We start from the raw sequence: 17,396 nt of genomic DNA, 5'->3' as shown, positions 1-17,396 counted from the left end.
TCTGCAGGATCTGATAGCACTCTTAAGGCAGTTGGCCATCTAGATCACATAGTAGTAAACTACAAAATATGTTCATTTCTTCTTAGTACACATTGCTATTGAATATATATATCCACATCCCACAGGTTGTTTCTTACAGAGCTTATATATTTTATTGTGGGAGTAATATAACCTGAGAACAAAATAAAGGTACTCCATCTTCTCTGTCACTCAAATGCAGTAAGATTTGCTCTAAGAGAACAGTTCTGGTCTCCATCCCCACTGTTAAGATTCAGACTCTCTTCCAGGTTTGCTTATCTGATAAAAAGCTTTATCAGGAGTCTGATATGAATTTATAAATCCTAGAAATGTGCTCAGAAAAGTTCATACCATTCAACTAAAAACATTAAACAGAGCACAAAGGGAGAACAATCCTTTCAGAATAAAGTATGATTTCTATGCTTCCTTTGGAAAGAAGCACAACAGACCACAATCTCAAGGGAAACTGTAAATTCTCCAGGGAACAGACAAGATGCTGAAAACTTTAGAGATGAATATTTCAATTAGAAGGTTTTAACAAATTAAATATTCACAATAGTTCTAGTTGATGTAGGCCTTTGCGTTGTAACTATGTTAGACTCCAGTACAGAGACAAACAAGCAATAAACTGGAGACCTCTGGACCTAAATATATCAGCTATTTCTTCTCAAGTTTAATGACCAACCCTGTAGCTAAAAGCGGTAACAGCATATCATCTGTGGATTGGGACCTGAGAGAATAAGGAAAAGGTACTGACTACTGGCCAATAAACGCTTAATCACATCTATCCATCTCTCTTAGGGTTTTATACTGCTGTCCATCACTGTACTATCTGAGCACCTTCATGTAAAAATCAATAGCAATAGTGAATTCTCCAGAGGACGTCACAGAAACTCTAGCATATCTTCTCTTTCTGGGTCAAACTTTGTGTTTGCATAGCCATATAGTCATGCTCTTTGCTTTTAATGAGATTCTTACGAGCTATATTAAGGAAACTTCCTGTAATGATACAAACATTAAACTATTCCTCCAAATATTACTGCCAACAAGGATGAACAGGTTCAGATACTATCATCTTTCCTTAAAACTTAAAAATGCACCCAGAATAACTCCAGAAATCTTGAAAAAGCTAAAACACTTTCTCTGAATTCCCCAATTAATTCTTTCATACAAATGAAGAATGGAATTCAGCACCACATGCTTAGCTATGTTTCTACAAAATGTTAGTATTAGAGTAGTTTCGTTGCATCTATGCAGAGACTTACACAGCATATTTTGGTACATTCTTTCATTTAGTTTGAACATTTGATGAACAAATGATTTCATAGCTTACCCATCAGCTGCACCCTCTTCATCATTTATTATCAAAAAAGAGAAGAGACAGATCTAAAAATACTTTCAGAAAGAGCTGTCTCATTTCATAGAGGAAGCAATTTACTGTCCCTCCCATTTACATCCTTTGTCAGTGTTAATCCTGTATCATCATATCTAAATGATGCTACCATCATCTACAGTCAGACGGATGTCTACACTCCATTTCTCAGCACACTCAATGCATTACATCAGTTATGAACATATGTATTTACACATACATATAGACTCAGTTTCATTTAGTATCTACTGAGATACTGAGGTTCCAGTATGCTAACCCTTAATGAGATTATATTTAAACACAATTCTGATTTTCAACAAATAACATTATTTCATTTCTCTAAGTTCCCAGAAGTTAATGATTCCCTAGAAGAAAAAAATCAAGATGCCTGTCAGGCAAGTAAATACACCAATAAAATATGTACATACTTCTACTCTTTGCTCAGTGTAATCTCTCAGTGAGCTGAAAAGAGCTCTTCCCCTAAGCTTCAGAGCTGTTAGTTTCATACCTGTATTTTGTGAACACACAACTAGATATCATTTCAGAAGCATAACTGAAAGCTCTGACAACAGCTGAAACATTTCTTCATGAGACAAGGCTTTGTCTCTTGCTATTGCCATGTATGAGGAGCAGGTTAATACGACCATTGATACATTAAGAAAACACCTTTATGAACCTGGGTTGAAAAGGACCATAATGATCATCTAGATTCAACTCTCACATAGAGACTCCTCAGCTGTTATCCTGTTTTCCTACTGAAGTCACTGGTTACTGGAGAAAAAACAAAAGCTCGAGATTCCTCCCATTTCAGTGAAGGCAAAGGCAGATGGGATTTACACACAGGCAGCCTACAAATATAGCACGGATGCAAAGCAGCTGTCTGAGCATCTCTCCTTCCAGGGGCTGGTCAGTTAAGATACCAGCAGATATAAGCAGTCCTCCTTGTACTGTTGCAGTGAATCAGAGGGAAGCCTTTCCTTAGCATTCAGTTCATTCATTACAATTCTGCTACTTAGTAACCGGATGGGAACTGAGTTTTTAAACCTCACCAGCTTAGTTTTAAGGCATGGTTTCTCCAATCAAATACTTTATAGGTCTGTACAAGTATTTTCTGGATACTTGCATGGGGATCTGACAATCATTTTAATTTCCAAGGTGCAGAAGAACGCTTGATATTGATGGAGGAATCTTTAGTAGGTTTGCCTCTTAAAATGGCCTCTAACATATAACAATACTTCAATAACTGAAATGGGTTGCCCAGAGAACTGGCAGAGTCCCCATTCCTGAAGGTATTTAGGAGAAAGGTGCACATGGCTCTAAGGGACATGGGTTAGTGATATGACTTGGTAGGTCAAGTTGATGATCTTGAAGATATTTTCCAATTCAGATGATTCTATGATTGCACAATTCCTCACCCTGCTTTTGCCTCCCTTTGGGGTAAGTGGCACCTTGAAGGCTCCTCCTTTCATGCAACGATCTCTTGCCTTCTAACCCCAAAATTAGAGTTACATGTGCTCCTGTTATTATGTTTCTTCTTTTCCTTGCTAATCACTAAAATTCTTCCCAGAAATTTTTTGATAAGTTTTTAGAGTTACAAAACTGCAGAAGGAATGACAGAAAACATTACAGCAGTAAAAACATTACAGCATATCCTCTTATCTCCCAGCACTCAACCTTATAATCTCTGCAATTAGAAAGCATTTGCATTGCTTTTTGTTTTTCTAGCATAATTCAACTTTAAGCAAAGAACATATCTGGAAATATTTCTATGTTCTAAACATAGAAATAAAAAGTTCTAATGGAAGTTAAGCTGCACTCTTTCCTACAGCATTCCCTACCGTGAAGGTTACTGTTTTTAAAGGTCTGTTTATACCGCACCATCTGTTAGACTTCTTTAGACTCACTTTATCCTTTATTGTGTGCTGTAATTAATGAGGTTTTCCGTATTATTATCATGGTAGCTGATGTTTTCCTTTATAAATGAGAAGCAATAGCTCCCTGATGAAAAATTCAGCTTACTTCTACAAATGAGGGGAATTTCCTTGAGCTAGGACCTTTTTGTTTAGGTGTCATTGTGGTATCTGAGCAGAAGCCTTAGTAATAGTGCAGACCACTTGCCTAGAGACATCACAAGAATTAAGTTATAGATGAGCTGGATTCAGTTAGTATGGCAACCTCATCTGTAAAGGAGAGCTGTCATATGGCTACTGCATTGTTTGGCAGATAACAAAAGCAATGAGAAAAATAAGTCAACATCACACCTCCCTGTAAGCTTTTCCTTCATCCACATTAAATGGCTTTGAAATACATCACAGTGATAAGGTCACACTTCTAAACGCCTTTTTGAGTAGGGTGACAGTTACTGCATGCTCTTGTCCCTCCTTTTTTATTTTTATTTTTCAAGTTGCAAGCCATCTTACCTTTCTGGGATACAACTGAACGTTTATAACTACACCAGCAGTCTTTGTAAGAACAGAAATTGAATACCAAATGTGAACACTGGTCCAGATTCACATAGATGAGAGGAAAAGTGTCACATGATTACACAATCACTGCTTTTCACTTCATCAATAAGCACACTAATCTAAAAGAGAGGACTCTTCTTTTCCTTGAATTTGACTCTGACTTCATCTCTTTTCTTTAACTCTCATCTTTTGTAAGTACCCTTCACTCTGCTGTATGTAAGAGACTTCTGAACTTGCCATTTAGTCTCGGCTAAGGCCTAGGACATAATCAACAGTCTTAAAATGACCTCTGATAGTTGCCTTTCAAAAACACATTTCTCCATCTGCCCATCGAGAAAAATGACCTCTGATGGTCTTTACTCACAGTTCACTGAGGGCTGATTTTCCCATTTGGGTGGCGTTTTATGGAGCTGATTCTCACTCTCTCATCCCTTTGGGGTCCTTAAGCACTACATACTGTTATACAAGTTCAGTTTGAAATCACTGGACTTCACTAACAACATATATATGCAATTAGCCCTCACTTTGCTAGCAATAACTAAAAAAATTAGGTGCACTGAAACTTATTCAATTTTGAATAACACAGGAAGAAAACAGAGGGATTACAGAAGAAGTATTGCAGGCCTTCTTATGTCAGAAAACACAGTAAAAGTTTTTTTTGTCCTACATTATTATAAAAAAATCCTACCAATAAAGGACTGCATTATATATAAATGTACACACAAAAGCACACACAAAAATACATATATAATGCTTTAAAGAGTGCCAGAAATATTTGGCTTACTGCTCCCACTACCCTGAAAAGAGTAAGAGGCTTCACCAGGATATAGTGATACAGAGAAGGTGCATTGCTACTACTTCGACCTGTGCTTCTAATATAAGACAGCTTGAGCCTAGCTGTTCCTTATACTGAGATAAGAAAGTTGCATAAAGACTCACTGCTGTTTTTCAGGAACTCTGGACAAGAGACAAATCTCTTGCCAAGCCTTTTCTTTGCCTGTGTATTGACTAAAGCTTGTATTTATATGCTGTATCACAAGATTATACTAAGCATTAAAGCTGACTGATTAATTCATAACAATTATTACTAAACAAATTATTCTCTTCACAGAGCACTGAAATATTTTTCAAATTCCTCAGTTACTTGTTTTTAAATAATGAAGTGAGTGTTCTCAGTTTCACCATGAGAATAGCTGTATTTTCAGTTTGAATGTCACAACCACTTACATATGTTATACAAGTCATACAGTATTGTTCTTTACTTTTTTTTCTTGCCTGGCAACATTATAGATGATTATTAAAGGAAATACTCATCAACTCTTACATCCAAACAAATTTCATTAGAATCTACAATAGTATTTAGTGGCAATATAATTCCAGTTAAAAATATCACCTGATAACTTGGCATAATGCTATAACGGCATGATAATAGCAGAGTAACAAAACAACTGAGAACAATACCAAATGCAGCAGCCACAGACACAAAAAAAAAAAACCACAAAGGAAAAGAGCTACTTACCTTTAAAAAGTACCTCAAGTAGGCACAAATCTCCAGCAAGAGACATTCACCTCCACTGCCAACCCTTAAATGAGGTCTGGGAAGGGGTGGATCCTGGCTCCACCCCTTCCATCACTCAGGTACATTGCATGCACTTGAGCTCGCCTGGGTTGGCCCTGCCTTCTCACCAGGTCCTCCATCACTGGTTCAGGCTGTGACTTAGCATTTCCATTACCCTATGGTATTCCTACTGTTAAACTATACATATACTCAGATTCATTTCAACTGGTTAACTAATATGAAGTAAATTCAATATTTTGTATGTACATGGTTCACAAACACTGTAACAACTATGCTTCCAGAGACCAGAAGAGATAAGATCATCACATTTGTCCTTTCAAACTCCCATTTGTTGGGAATCCTCCTCTGAACTGCATAAACCACGTGTAGCCTTGAGTAACACACAGACTCATTTCAGTATATAGCTTAACACTCACTAAAAATAAGTTAAAAGTCTAAAGAAGCTAAATCTAAAGTGAATAAATAAGTAATTATTTCAGAATACTACACTTTAGATGCACATTACCTTAATTCTAGACATAAAATCATCACAGCCTTTAAATGAGCTGTCCTTGTAGATTTTCAATTGTTTCCCTGAATTTTTATTACTGTTTGCATTTTGAGCTGAAATGATCTTCAAAACAAATCACATTCCTCCTATGGCCGTTGTTTTTAATGAATTGGTCTTCACTGCTTTTCTGCTTAAGACAAAAATCAGCTTTTTCTGAAGCACAGCCAGAGAGTAAGCAAATACCCACTGGGGTAGAATTTTGATTGTAGACTCATTTTTATGCATCAAAACACATCCAGGTTTCATAAAGAAACAAAACCATCAAAACATGCTTGTTAAGGACAAACAAAACATTTATTAAGGACAAACAATCCATATAGCAGAAGCTGTATCTGATTTGCGTTTAGGTTTTAAGACTTTTTACACAGTGCTGCAGTTCTCTGTTAGGCTATTTAAAAAGTTTATGGTTTTCATGAACTTCCATAATTACTGAACCACTTGCTGACGTCCAGCCAAATGTAATGAAAGTGAAACCTCCATCTATGCCAGAAAGATTTTATTGAAATAGGAAGACACAGCAAGCAATCTGCAAAATCCACTGAAATGGTACCCCATGACCCCAAACTAGCTAGCACAGAAAGCTACATTTAAATCAATACTTAATTCGGCAGAAAAATCAATTTCTCTCCCTTTGCAATCCATAAAATTCATCAGGAAAAAATTACCCCTCCCGTATTATCAGTCCCTTCAGCCTACAGATTTAGAATTTAATTAGAATAGACAATTTCAAGCCCTGTAACAGGTAGGGGTGCTACGCTATAAGGTATTTTGTGATATATCAATTAAAACATAGATTAGATGTGATGTTGTGTTGTATGGTAACTGTTGAGTCACGGCTTGAACCTCTGATTGAGCACCTGGGGAAAGGACCTGGCCAGCCCTGGGACCACAGGTGAAGGCAATTCAGCTGTGCGACCAGAAAGGGTGGAGCCTGGCTGCACCTCTCCTAGATCTCATTTAAGGGCTGACTGCCAGTAGGGAAGGATCTCTTCCTGAAAATCATTCCTTGGTGAAGTTTTTCTCTGTAAACCTGGAATCTTCTGATATGGGTGAGTAGTCTTCTTCCTTTACAGCACCTCGCTGCTGTGCTTGCCCTTTTGTTGTAACACCTTTCCCATTGTACTGACATGTACAATTGCTACAGATATGAACACCTATGGCTTTTGTAATTCTTCTAGCCTTCATTTACCAAAAAAGCAAACATTGCTCATAGGAACACTTCAGTTACAGCTGTCTGTATCATCATGCTATGTCCAGGTTCCGTTTCTGGAAAATGCTCAGCTTTTTGCAGAGGCTGTGTAGGACTCAGACAATAATATCTAACAGTGAATCTGTTAGGACTCAGCTTCTCTTAAGGTAGGCCATTTTGCCTTTATTCTTCTACATGGTTATTCTAGCCCTACTATGTAACAGTTAAAGAGCTTAATTTCTTGGTACATACAGAGTCCTCCAATTCCTATTGGTAAGTATCTGCCTTTGGGTATGGATGTTGTCTAGTCAAATGTGTATCTTATTCATTTGTGAACTTTCCTTTGCACTCTAGATTGCTAGATTGCTAAATACATTTTTAAATATAATGGCTTAGTGATAATTGTTCTAATGTAATTTACAAAATAATATTAATCTAATCATTCTGCTTCATATTTGATAAGCCAGTGGGTTTTTTAGAATGCTTACCTTAGTAATAGACTGAATTGCTAGCACATACATGATAGAGCCTGCCTTCTCATTACATCACTGTTCTGCTGCTATTCTAACCTCCTATCTTCCACAAGAAACTCTTCACCTTTCCCTCTCTATTTTTTCCTTGGGGGAGAGGAGGACTGCTGGGTATTTCTTTCCTGAATTTAGATTGTCTATATTTTTCAAAGTCTTTGTGTGGATAGAGCCACATCTTATCAAAGAGGTCCAGCCTCTGAGAGTTTTTCTTCCATTGTGTCCCACAGCTCAGATCTCTACATTTTTTTCTATTCACAGTCCTATATTGTCTCTGACAGAAGTTCAATAAAATTGTCTTTCTATCCACAGTATCAGGATTCTCAACATTGTGGGAACTGAGTGTTATAGACCTATAGTCTCTCTGCTAAGAAACCTGAACTCCCCTGCCTGCCTTACTAGAGAGTAGGCTGCTGACAAAAAAGATACCACCTGTAAATTGCTGCATCACTTCTACTGTTTTCAGTGAATTAATTTATGTCATAATTCCTGAATGTTTCCTTTCCACAGAGTCAAACGTTTAGAGCTCAAAAAGGAGCATGACTGTTCTGCTGCCATTGGTATTGCCTCTTTTGCTTAAGATAATTTTAAATTAGGTTGCTTCACTACTTCTCTTTATTACTGTGTTTTATTATTTAAAGCCTTCCTCATTTTAGTCACTTATTTCCTGCTTCTAGTATTAACTATACAGTTATCACACAGTGTTACAATGTGGCACCCTGACTTCCCACCCTAACAAACACAAAGTTCAGGGACTATTTCAAGTCTCACTTTATTCTTTTGCTCCTAGCCACATACAAGCTCCACTAAATATGTAAGTAGTGCACGTAATTTGAAAATGAAAAAGGCAAACTGATACTTACATAGATAGACTGATGGTGCAGTAGTAGATAGAGCTCCATATACTTGTTCAAGCTTGCAACCACAAAATCCAATCCTACTTAGCCAAAAAGCATATTCTATCTTTCTAGATTTCTGGATCCCTTACATTATATTTGAGTAACTTTTTAACAAATGGAAATTCTGTGGCTGTGTGCAGTGATTGAACTCATTGACCTTGAAGGTCACTTACAAATGTTAAGATTCTATTTTTCTTTTTTAATTTTCATTCTTGTTTTGTTTCTAGCATTGAATGTTATTTTAATTTTAACCTTCTCTTACCCTCCCTCCACTCACTGGAATATTTACCACTAGCCATAAACTTTCTCTTTTTTCTTAATTTTGTATTTGGAGGCAAGACATGAACAGAGAAAAGGGATGAGGAATGTGTAGAACTAATTCAGTGTTGCAGACTGAATGGTACTTGCACATTGTAAGGCTTGGTTTGTGACCTTATTTTCTGTTCTTCAGTTGCCTTCAGTGGTACTATTCTAGTGGATTTCATGTAGTTTCAGTACACCTGCATTACTCCTGGGAATGCTGTGCGTGGAATGTCTTTTACACAGAAACACACTCTTTAGGAAATGTATGTGGATATGAAGACTGTTCTGCAGCTGACACCAGTATGATCTCTAGATAATATGTACACAATGAAATGTCTTTCTGTTCATTGTTAATAATGTTCTGAAAACGAGGCAGCAACCCATCAAAAACAGATTAGGGCAACTGTATTATCAGTGATTAAAAAGTACAAGTATGAGGGCTCACCTGACTCATGGGTACTCCACTGAAGTTGTAAGACTAATCATCTGAATAATGAAAGATTATTTGTCCCAATTTTATTTCAGTCTAAATTAGAAGACTATACTTTCTGTAATAACACAAATGTTCCCTGCTTCATTGCTGTAATAATGGTTTTGTTCCTGACATGGATCAGCATGAGCTCAGATATGTTACTCAGGAAAAATTAATAAGAAAAAACTCCATTCAGCTCTGCAAGCTATAATGAGCCTGTATTTGTCAAATGGCTTTATGGTTAGATGAAAAGTTAATGATAAACAACCTTTCTGAACTGCTGGGTACACCATCCATGTGCTGGCTGTGAAGTCCATCTTTAGAATAATGCTTCAGGAGGTAATCTGTATGGGTGAGAAAATGAACATACAACTTCATTGTTAACAAGTACAGATGCAATGAACAAGAAATGCAAGAACATTAAAAATATGCTTTTCTTTACCTGTACTAAATTCAGTGTGTTCTCACTAAATACCATCAAAACACTGTCAAATATGTAGGATTAGGGATCAGATCATAAGAGCATTATAACATGCATTATACAAGGCTTTTTCCAAACCTTAAGGAATTTCAAAAACATTGCTGGTGGTTTTGCTTTAAGTGGATGACTACTAAAAAGATTAGCTATAATCTAGCTTTATATGCATCCTGGGGAATGACAAGGAGTTGTCTTTGGAAGCCTAGAAGGAATGTGCTTTGAAATCAGTCTCCCTTGACCCTATTTTTATGTTGCTGTGAGGACAGTGTATTGGGAATGATCCTTAACTGATTCAATTAACTGATTCAAATTACTGCACCTAAGTGAGCTTCCTAACAGTAATCCATATTGGCTATCTCATCTCTCAAACATTCTCACACACACAGCCTTCTATCCTATGCTGCAAGAAAGCTGGCATTTGCTGGCCTTGCTAACCATGTGAGACCTACTTAATCTACATTTCTTTGGTTTATATCTATAAACAAGGAGACTAAACATGAAGACAGTCAATCTTTATACTTTTTCTCTTCATACTTCAAGAATCAGATATCTTCTACCTTAGAGATACACAAAAACCATCTCTCAGTGACTAACACAGACTGTGTTTGCACAGTGTTTTTCCATTTACCAAATCTAAACAATAAAAATGTAGTAAAGAAGGTTCTCTACAATTTATATTAAGCAGTGAAAGTGCTCCATATAGTATTAAATGATAGCATTGCGTGCAATCCATGCGCATTATCTGGAAGCTTATATACCTGTTATATATCTAAACCTAATACAGACAGCCATAATAGTTTGTATGAATAGGAAACACTGTGCTTATTGAGCCACAGTTATGAAACTAAAAATGAAATTATGTTCCTCCATCATAATAGTGAAGCCAATATGTAACATTTTGAAAGAACAAGCACATAGTAATACCTAGGTTAATACTGGATACCATACATTATTGCTCAATGCTATCAAAAAGCTGCATCTTCAGATTCTTTATTGAAACATATTACATTACTTAAAAATTGTCGAGACAAAGACAAAACTGTTCAATTTCAGCTTTTCTCAGATTTCTGTTTTTATGAAATTGCAGATTTTTTTTCTAATAGAAGTGTAATTTATTTACTGATTAAATTCAAATAAAGATGTTCAGTCCTGATTTTTTTAAGGCCGTATTTAGGAGCACAAGCCCTAAGCAGTGACAGCAGAATTCTTCTTTGCTCCCATTCACACCCTACATTAGAATTTTATTCCTCTTTTCATTACCAAACAATGAACAAATAATGTTCAGCGTTATGCCTTCTTACAGTGCTAAACTTTGCATTCTTTCATATAGGTGAACTTAATCTGAGCTGTTTGGGTATGGGTATCTCATTTGCTACTCAATTTTTTTTTTTTTTTAATTAATCACCAGTTTGGTGTGAATTGTTTATACTCTCCATTCCACGAGCATGTATTACCCAGAAACACACACCTAGTTTCATGCAGGACCTTTCCAAGCCCAAGCCATGCAAACACATCACACCTGTGTTCACTCCGTCGCCACGTGGATGGAGTGAGGCATTTTCACAAATTCAGCTGCTGGGATTCACTTTCGTGTCTGGGAACTGCTACGTTAGACTTTATTTCTACATGATGAGCTACCAGGACTCTGATGTTATGTACCGTCCTGCAGGAGGGCTGCAATTCAGCACCTCAGTTTGGGCATTAACAAACAGGTCTCACCTATGGGCGAAGAGCAAACTTCTTGGAGTTCGAACGAAAGCGCCTGCAAAGAGTCCACAGGAGTCCAGCCGTGCTTATTAGGGCTTATCAGCAAGAGTGAATTAAAAGGTAATCATTAAAGAAGTGCTTTTAATCACGAGAACAACTAGTGCAGACAGCGCGGTACCGCCAGCAGGTGACCGCACCGTTCCCGCCGGGCCCCAAGATGTCCTCCCGCGGCCCCTCAGCGCTGCCCTGAGCCGTGCCCGTCCCTCCCCATCTCCTCCCCTACGGAGGGATGGGAGCCCTGGGACCGCGCAGCGCTTCCGCCCGGGGAGCGGAGCAGGGCGGAGACAGCGGCCGGCGGGCGGGAGCGCTGCGCGGTCAAGATGGCGCTTCCCGTGAGCGTGCGGGCGGGTGCTGCCGTGCGGGACCTGGCCCTGCGATCCACCCGCCTGCGGGGCAGCTTCCCGGTGAGTGAGCCTCGGCCTCCGCGTCCTGGCGAGGAGGGGAGCCTCTGCAGAAGCCGCCCTGCTCCCCGTCCCTCTGTCTGCTGCTGGCCGTCCCTAGGAGCGTTTCCCCTCGGGCTCCCGCTGGGCTCGGGGCTCAGCTCAGCCCGTGGCTGGAGAGAGATTTGCTTTCCTCTGGCTGTTTCCTCTGGCTGTCCCCTCTGGCTGCTCAGGTTGTGCTGAGCCTGAAACCCCGCTGTGTTGGGAGCGCTGGAAACAAACAAACGTGTAGTGATAGAAACAAACATGCTTGTAGCATTAGGAGCAAGCAGACTCGCCCCTTTCGCTGGCCCGTGCCCGGGGTAAAGGTCTGGGAGCAGCAGAGGGTCGGAGTGCGGCTCTGCCTGAGGGGCTCGAGGCTTAAATCGGTCTCTGGGAGGAACTCCCGTGGCCTTTTGGTGCTGGTCATTAGTTTCGTTTAGCAGTCACTTGTCTGCTTCCGTAGTGCAAGTTTAAGCGGTGTCTGTGGCAGCTGCGCTCCGCTGGTGGCTCTGGCTCCCATCTGTGGGGCTGGGGCTCTGCTGGGCTGAGGGCAGGAGGCCTTGGTTCAACTCTGCCACAACAAAGCAGAAGTGCTGAAGATGAAATGAGATACGTACATTTGGGCTAGTTCTGGTGCCTTCCCCTTTATTTTGTTTTCTTAGATCAGCAGCTGCACGGGAGTCTTCTTTGGTCTGTGCTCTTGAGTGTTTTCCCAAAAGCAAAAGCCTCCTGGGGGCACAAAGTTGGTTTGGAGTTGAGTGCTGCGTGGTGCTGTTGCTGGGTGCTTGTGGCAGTGTGCCATCAGCTGGGCAGAATTTACACCATGCACCTTTTGTACAGGCTGCCCTTCAGCCTGGGGAAACCTTGGTTTTCTGATGGTGGGTACAGTGGAATTCAGTGCAGTTGAGCAATTGGTTTATTGCACATCTGTTTCATATATTTGTGTGTGTGCATTTAAATCTTTGCCTTGATTGGCAGTTCTGTCAGTCCCAGCAGTGTTTGATGCTCATGTGTTATGCTGAAGATGTGTTTCTGTTATAATGGCTCAAATGGCTCTGACCCTACAATACTACACCCATAAGCGGCTTCTTTTTGATTCTGTAGAGCTCTGATTGGGGCAGCTTTTGTAGGGTGTATCTGCCCAGATTCTCAAAATTACTAAGATATTAACGTGTCAACTTCTTGAATTTGTTTGTTACTTATGAAATAGTGCTATAGAACTTATATTGTGAATGACATGTTCTTGTGTCTGAACTATCAGATACTAAGAGCATCTCCCCAGTTAGGCTCCTTCCCTACAGACTGTTTTCAAGAACCCTTTCTATCCAATGTAATGAGTCAATTATTTTTTTTTTCCAAGTAAAACTTTTTTTTTCTATGGAAAGGTCTTCATTTTTGCAATGTTGCATCATAGATTCATCCTTTACCTTTGACAGTATCAAGCTACAAACGTTTCTCCTGGTGTAGAGTCTGCATTGTGTGGTGCTACAAAGTAGCAAGATGAGGAATGTGAGAGGCCTTTCCTTGATACAACTGCTTCCATTTGACCCATTCCCTACTTAATGTAGACCGGAGATTGCACCAATAATTTGATTTATTTACTATAAAAGAGCAAAATCTGTTTTGTCCTCTAAGCCTGACACAGCAAGAAACAAACTTTTAAAAATATTTCTTCTGGGATTCTCCTCATTATTTCATGTTGGGAAAGCCTCAGTCTTGTGACCAGCTGAGCATTTGCTTGAGCAGTTTGTTGGAGCTCTGGTAGCAGGAGGCTCAGGCAGGAGCACAGCAGATCGGTTTTGTTTCTGATCCAGTGCCTTCTGGTGTTTTCATAACCCTGTGTAAGTTGATGCCTGATGAGATTCAAAATCTTTCCTCATAAGCTTGATGGTAGGAGTGGTATTCATACACTTTGTGGCAGGATTACTCATTTCAAACCATTGATGCTGCTCACAGCTATGTTGAAACAAGGATTTTGAGAAGTTTGATTGTGTGCACTCATAAAAACCTATGTGAAGAGACATTTTTTTTTTCTCTGTAACTTTAAGTGTGGAATAAATAGTGCCTGATCTTATCACATGAACATATTTTATTATCCTTCAGCTTTCCCTTTGTCTCTTTAACTTCTTATAACTTCCCCCCCCTCCCCCCTTTTTTTTTTCCCTTCTTCATAGATTCAGTTCTTCGTACTCTTGGAGTTTAAATTTGACCAAGTGTTTCAAGAAGATAAAAGATAAATTTCAGTTGTCTGCAGTGCTTGTGGACAAGCGTATTTAGACCTGCTCTTACTGGAGCAGTATTTGTAAAGAGCTGTGACAAACGCTCCAGGGACCATTCTGCAGCAGAATTCAATCTTGTTGGCTAGCAACAAATAGGCTCCGTTGAAGGCTGTTTATTTGAATGGGAGTTGGATTCAGCCCTTTGGGAGAATGCTGTGTTTTCAAAATAGCTTCAGATGCAGTGAATTTCAGTGATGAATATAAATAAGGAACAATTAAGTCAGAATCATAATAAAATGCTGAAGGTAACTCTCAAATTTTCTAATACAATGATCAGATAATAGTGCATTATACAGCCCTATGCTGGCCTTCAAAACTCATCCTCAGTCCTACCGTAACATTTCCAAATTTCATGCATGTTGAAAATATTTTAAGGTAAGTAAGAAAAGATTGTATGCAGCAATATTCCTGCTTTAAAATCTACTGATTTCTGTGTGGGTTAAAAATAGTCAAGATTGTTCTCTGCAGATGCCTTCAGTTCCTAAACTTGACAACTTGTGAAGCCTCGTTAATGCTGAATGGAGGAAGTTTTGTCTTTGTTAAGAAGTTATCAGCTGTAAGTGAAGTTAATGATCTTCCATGCAAGGGAAAGCATTATTTTCAATAACTTGTAATACATGACTTCAGCAGCTACTCATGTGCCAGAAATCTTGCTTTTTTCTTGGCTTTCTGTTAAGTTGTTGAAAGTTTCTTGAAGGTTCAGTCTGCTTCTATATTTGGCTTTCCCTGGTTGTTAGTTTCACTATAATTTCTAATATTTTACATTTAGAAGGCATTACATGAGTCTCCTGACTTCCACAAGTAATATTTTCTATTATGTGTGCCTAAATAAAAATAAAAAAAAAAACAAATTACGGTCCTCTTTGAACTGTAGGCAGCACTGAAGTGCCAATACACAGCAGAATTTTGGCCCATTCCTTCCTGGAAGTTCCCTTAAGCACAGTTAGAGAATCCTCATTGGAGGATTTTGCAATTTTCATTGGCCATTCTTTGTAATTCATCTAAATATATTCAGAGGATAGGGCCAGTGAGCTGAGAAGGGGTAGGCTTCATGAATAGCATTTGGTTGAGAATTACCTGGGACATCTGTGTTCTTAAACCTGGCCATGGACCGGTAAACTCTTCCATCTTCTGAACTGCCAACCAGTTCACCCAAAGATAGCCCTTGCTTGGGTACATTTAGGATTAACTAATTTTTTTTTCTATAAAAGCAAGTGCTTTTTTTCATTGATCAGTCTCCTGAGGTGTTAGTAGACAAATTCTGTTTCCTTTACAGGTGTCTGAGAAATTTTCTTCTTTCTTCCTATTCTTCTTCCCTGAAATACTGTCAGTGTGTGTGGCAATTCTTTATTTATTTGTTTATTTTTCAGTTTTATTTAGTCTGACTGCCAACAAGGATGTTCTGAGGGATGTGGGAAGATGGTGAGGTTCTTTTGGGAATATAGAAAAGTGGTGTGTGTGTAGAAATGCTTGAAGTTTGGTTGTTTCTTAAGAGTAGATAATTTTCCCCTTTTGTTTTGAATATTCATTTTTAGTTGGAAGTTAATTTAGTGCCTAGAAATGATCCCTGCCCCATCTCGAGGAGGCACTTATTGGGACAGTTCTGGGATTACTGAACCCTTCCTGATTTATTCTTTTGTTTCTGTGGTCCACACCTGCAGCAAAGCAGCTCAGCTCATTATTGCCTGAGACAGTCCAATCTTTCTGGGTATGTTTGAGACTATAATCTGCAGCTTTAAGCATATGCCCTAAGGATTTTCTACAGAAAATTCCCTTCTTTAATATTCTCTGCTGATGAAGCCAGTTTCTAGCCATCTGTGTATCAGAGCTGAATGCTCATCTCCCCCCTCAGCATTTTAATAAAACACAGGACGCAGACAGGAATCGGGTTATCACTGCAACTGATTATGACAGTAACTTTGGGAATGGTAATTAAGCATTGATCCATAATTAATAGTGAGCTATTGATCTTATTTTAACCAGGTAACAGTAGGTAAAGATATCAAACTAAGGGAGAAGTTAAGATGGAATACTGTGGTAAGTCCTGTTTGTCTTAAGGAAGGTGGGCGAGATGCAATATTGACCTTCAGGATTTGGTGGGCGTTAACTCAATGTGGAGCAAGAGGATTTTTGCATATTTGTTTGCTTTCGATGATTAAATTGTAAATGGGATGATTTTATTTGTCTGAAAATGGATAGATTTTTTTTTTGAGAGCATTGGTAGCAGCAACTTCAAACATGCATTCATACAGCATGTGCTTATAATACTGCTGGAGCAATGAGCAAACTCGTGGGAGCAATAGCTGGGAAAGATGAAAAACAGCAAGGTATTTTAGGGGTAGATAGACCCTGAGCAATATAAGCAATGAACAAGAGTCTCCATTTGTGTCAGGACGAAAGAGACATCACACTTACTGTAGTTACTTTGCTTTGGCATCTAACTCCTGTCTACTTAAATTCTTTGGGAGATGTGAAAATTTTGTAGGAATTGCCTGGGATGGAAAAGTACGGAAGATGTTTGATTCTATTTGGTAGAGTTGTCTTCTTGCTCAAGACCTAAAAAATCTGAAGCTGCGAATTAGAAGCCAGGAACAAGTCACTTGTGGAATGGTGCTTTCTTTTTTTTTTTTTTTTTTGGTTGGTTTTCTTCCTTTGAGGGATCTACAGGCAAAAGAACAGCTTAATTTGACATCTGCTTATTTAGTGGCAGCCAAGAAAGCAGCTACAGCCTTGCAAAGAAAAAAAAAAGTTGCTTCTACATAATTTTGGTATGAAACTGTCTGGGAAATTACAGTTTTGGGAAAGATTACATATGCAAATTATAGATAAGTGATAGGTAAAGATAACACAGATATCGACGAAAATTACAGATGAAAGTGCTATTAAAAGCAGCAGAATGCTTTTCATTATCATCAGCTTTCTTGCTTAGCTGTTTAAGGTCTGAAGATGGCATAAGAAATTTATTTTCCCCTAAATTATTTAGCTTCTTCAACTCTGCCTCTCTAAACACATTGGAAACAGTGAAAGTATTTAATTAAATTCTTTCATGCAGAGTTTCAGTCTGGGTTTGTTTCTT

The 17,396-nt window shown here is 38.7% G+C and overlaps 2 protein-coding genes across 3 annotated transcripts in view; one reads left to right on the top strand and one right to left on the bottom strand.

Annotated features, from left to right (window-relative positions):
* Positions 1–11,731, bottom strand: part of TAFA1 (TAFA chemokine like family member 1) — a 294,496-nt gene extending 282,765 nt beyond the window's left edge. For both annotated transcript variants that reach the window (XM_031555616.2, XM_085235536.1), the window contains exons 1-2: positions 11,572–11,731; positions 9,643–9,718 (exon numbers count right to left, since the gene is read on the bottom strand). The gene's annotated coding sequence lies outside the window, so the exon portion shown is untranslated. The remainder of the gene's footprint in view (positions 1–9,642; positions 9,719–11,571) is intronic.
* Positions 11,732–11,889: 158 nt separating this feature from the next.
* The window catches only part of SUCLG2 (succinate-CoA ligase GDP-forming subunit beta), a 103,616-nt gene continuing 98,109 nt past the window's right edge, over positions 11,890–17,396 (top strand). The window contains exon 1 of the mRNA XM_010718705.4: positions 11,890–12,023. Coding sequence (XP_010717007.1) covers positions 11,940–12,023 — 84 coding nt within the window. The 5' untranslated portion in view covers positions 11,890–11,939. The remainder of the gene's footprint in view (positions 12,024–17,396) is intronic.

Source organism: Meleagris gallopavo, chromosome 14 (assembly GCF_905368555.1).
Source record: "Meleagris gallopavo chromosome 14, MGAL_WU_HG_1.1, whole genome shotgun sequence".
NCBI classification, from domain to species: domain Eukaryota; kingdom Metazoa; phylum Chordata; class Aves; order Galliformes; family Phasianidae; genus Meleagris; species Meleagris gallopavo.
This window is presented reverse-complemented; position numbering and strand designations above follow the sequence as displayed.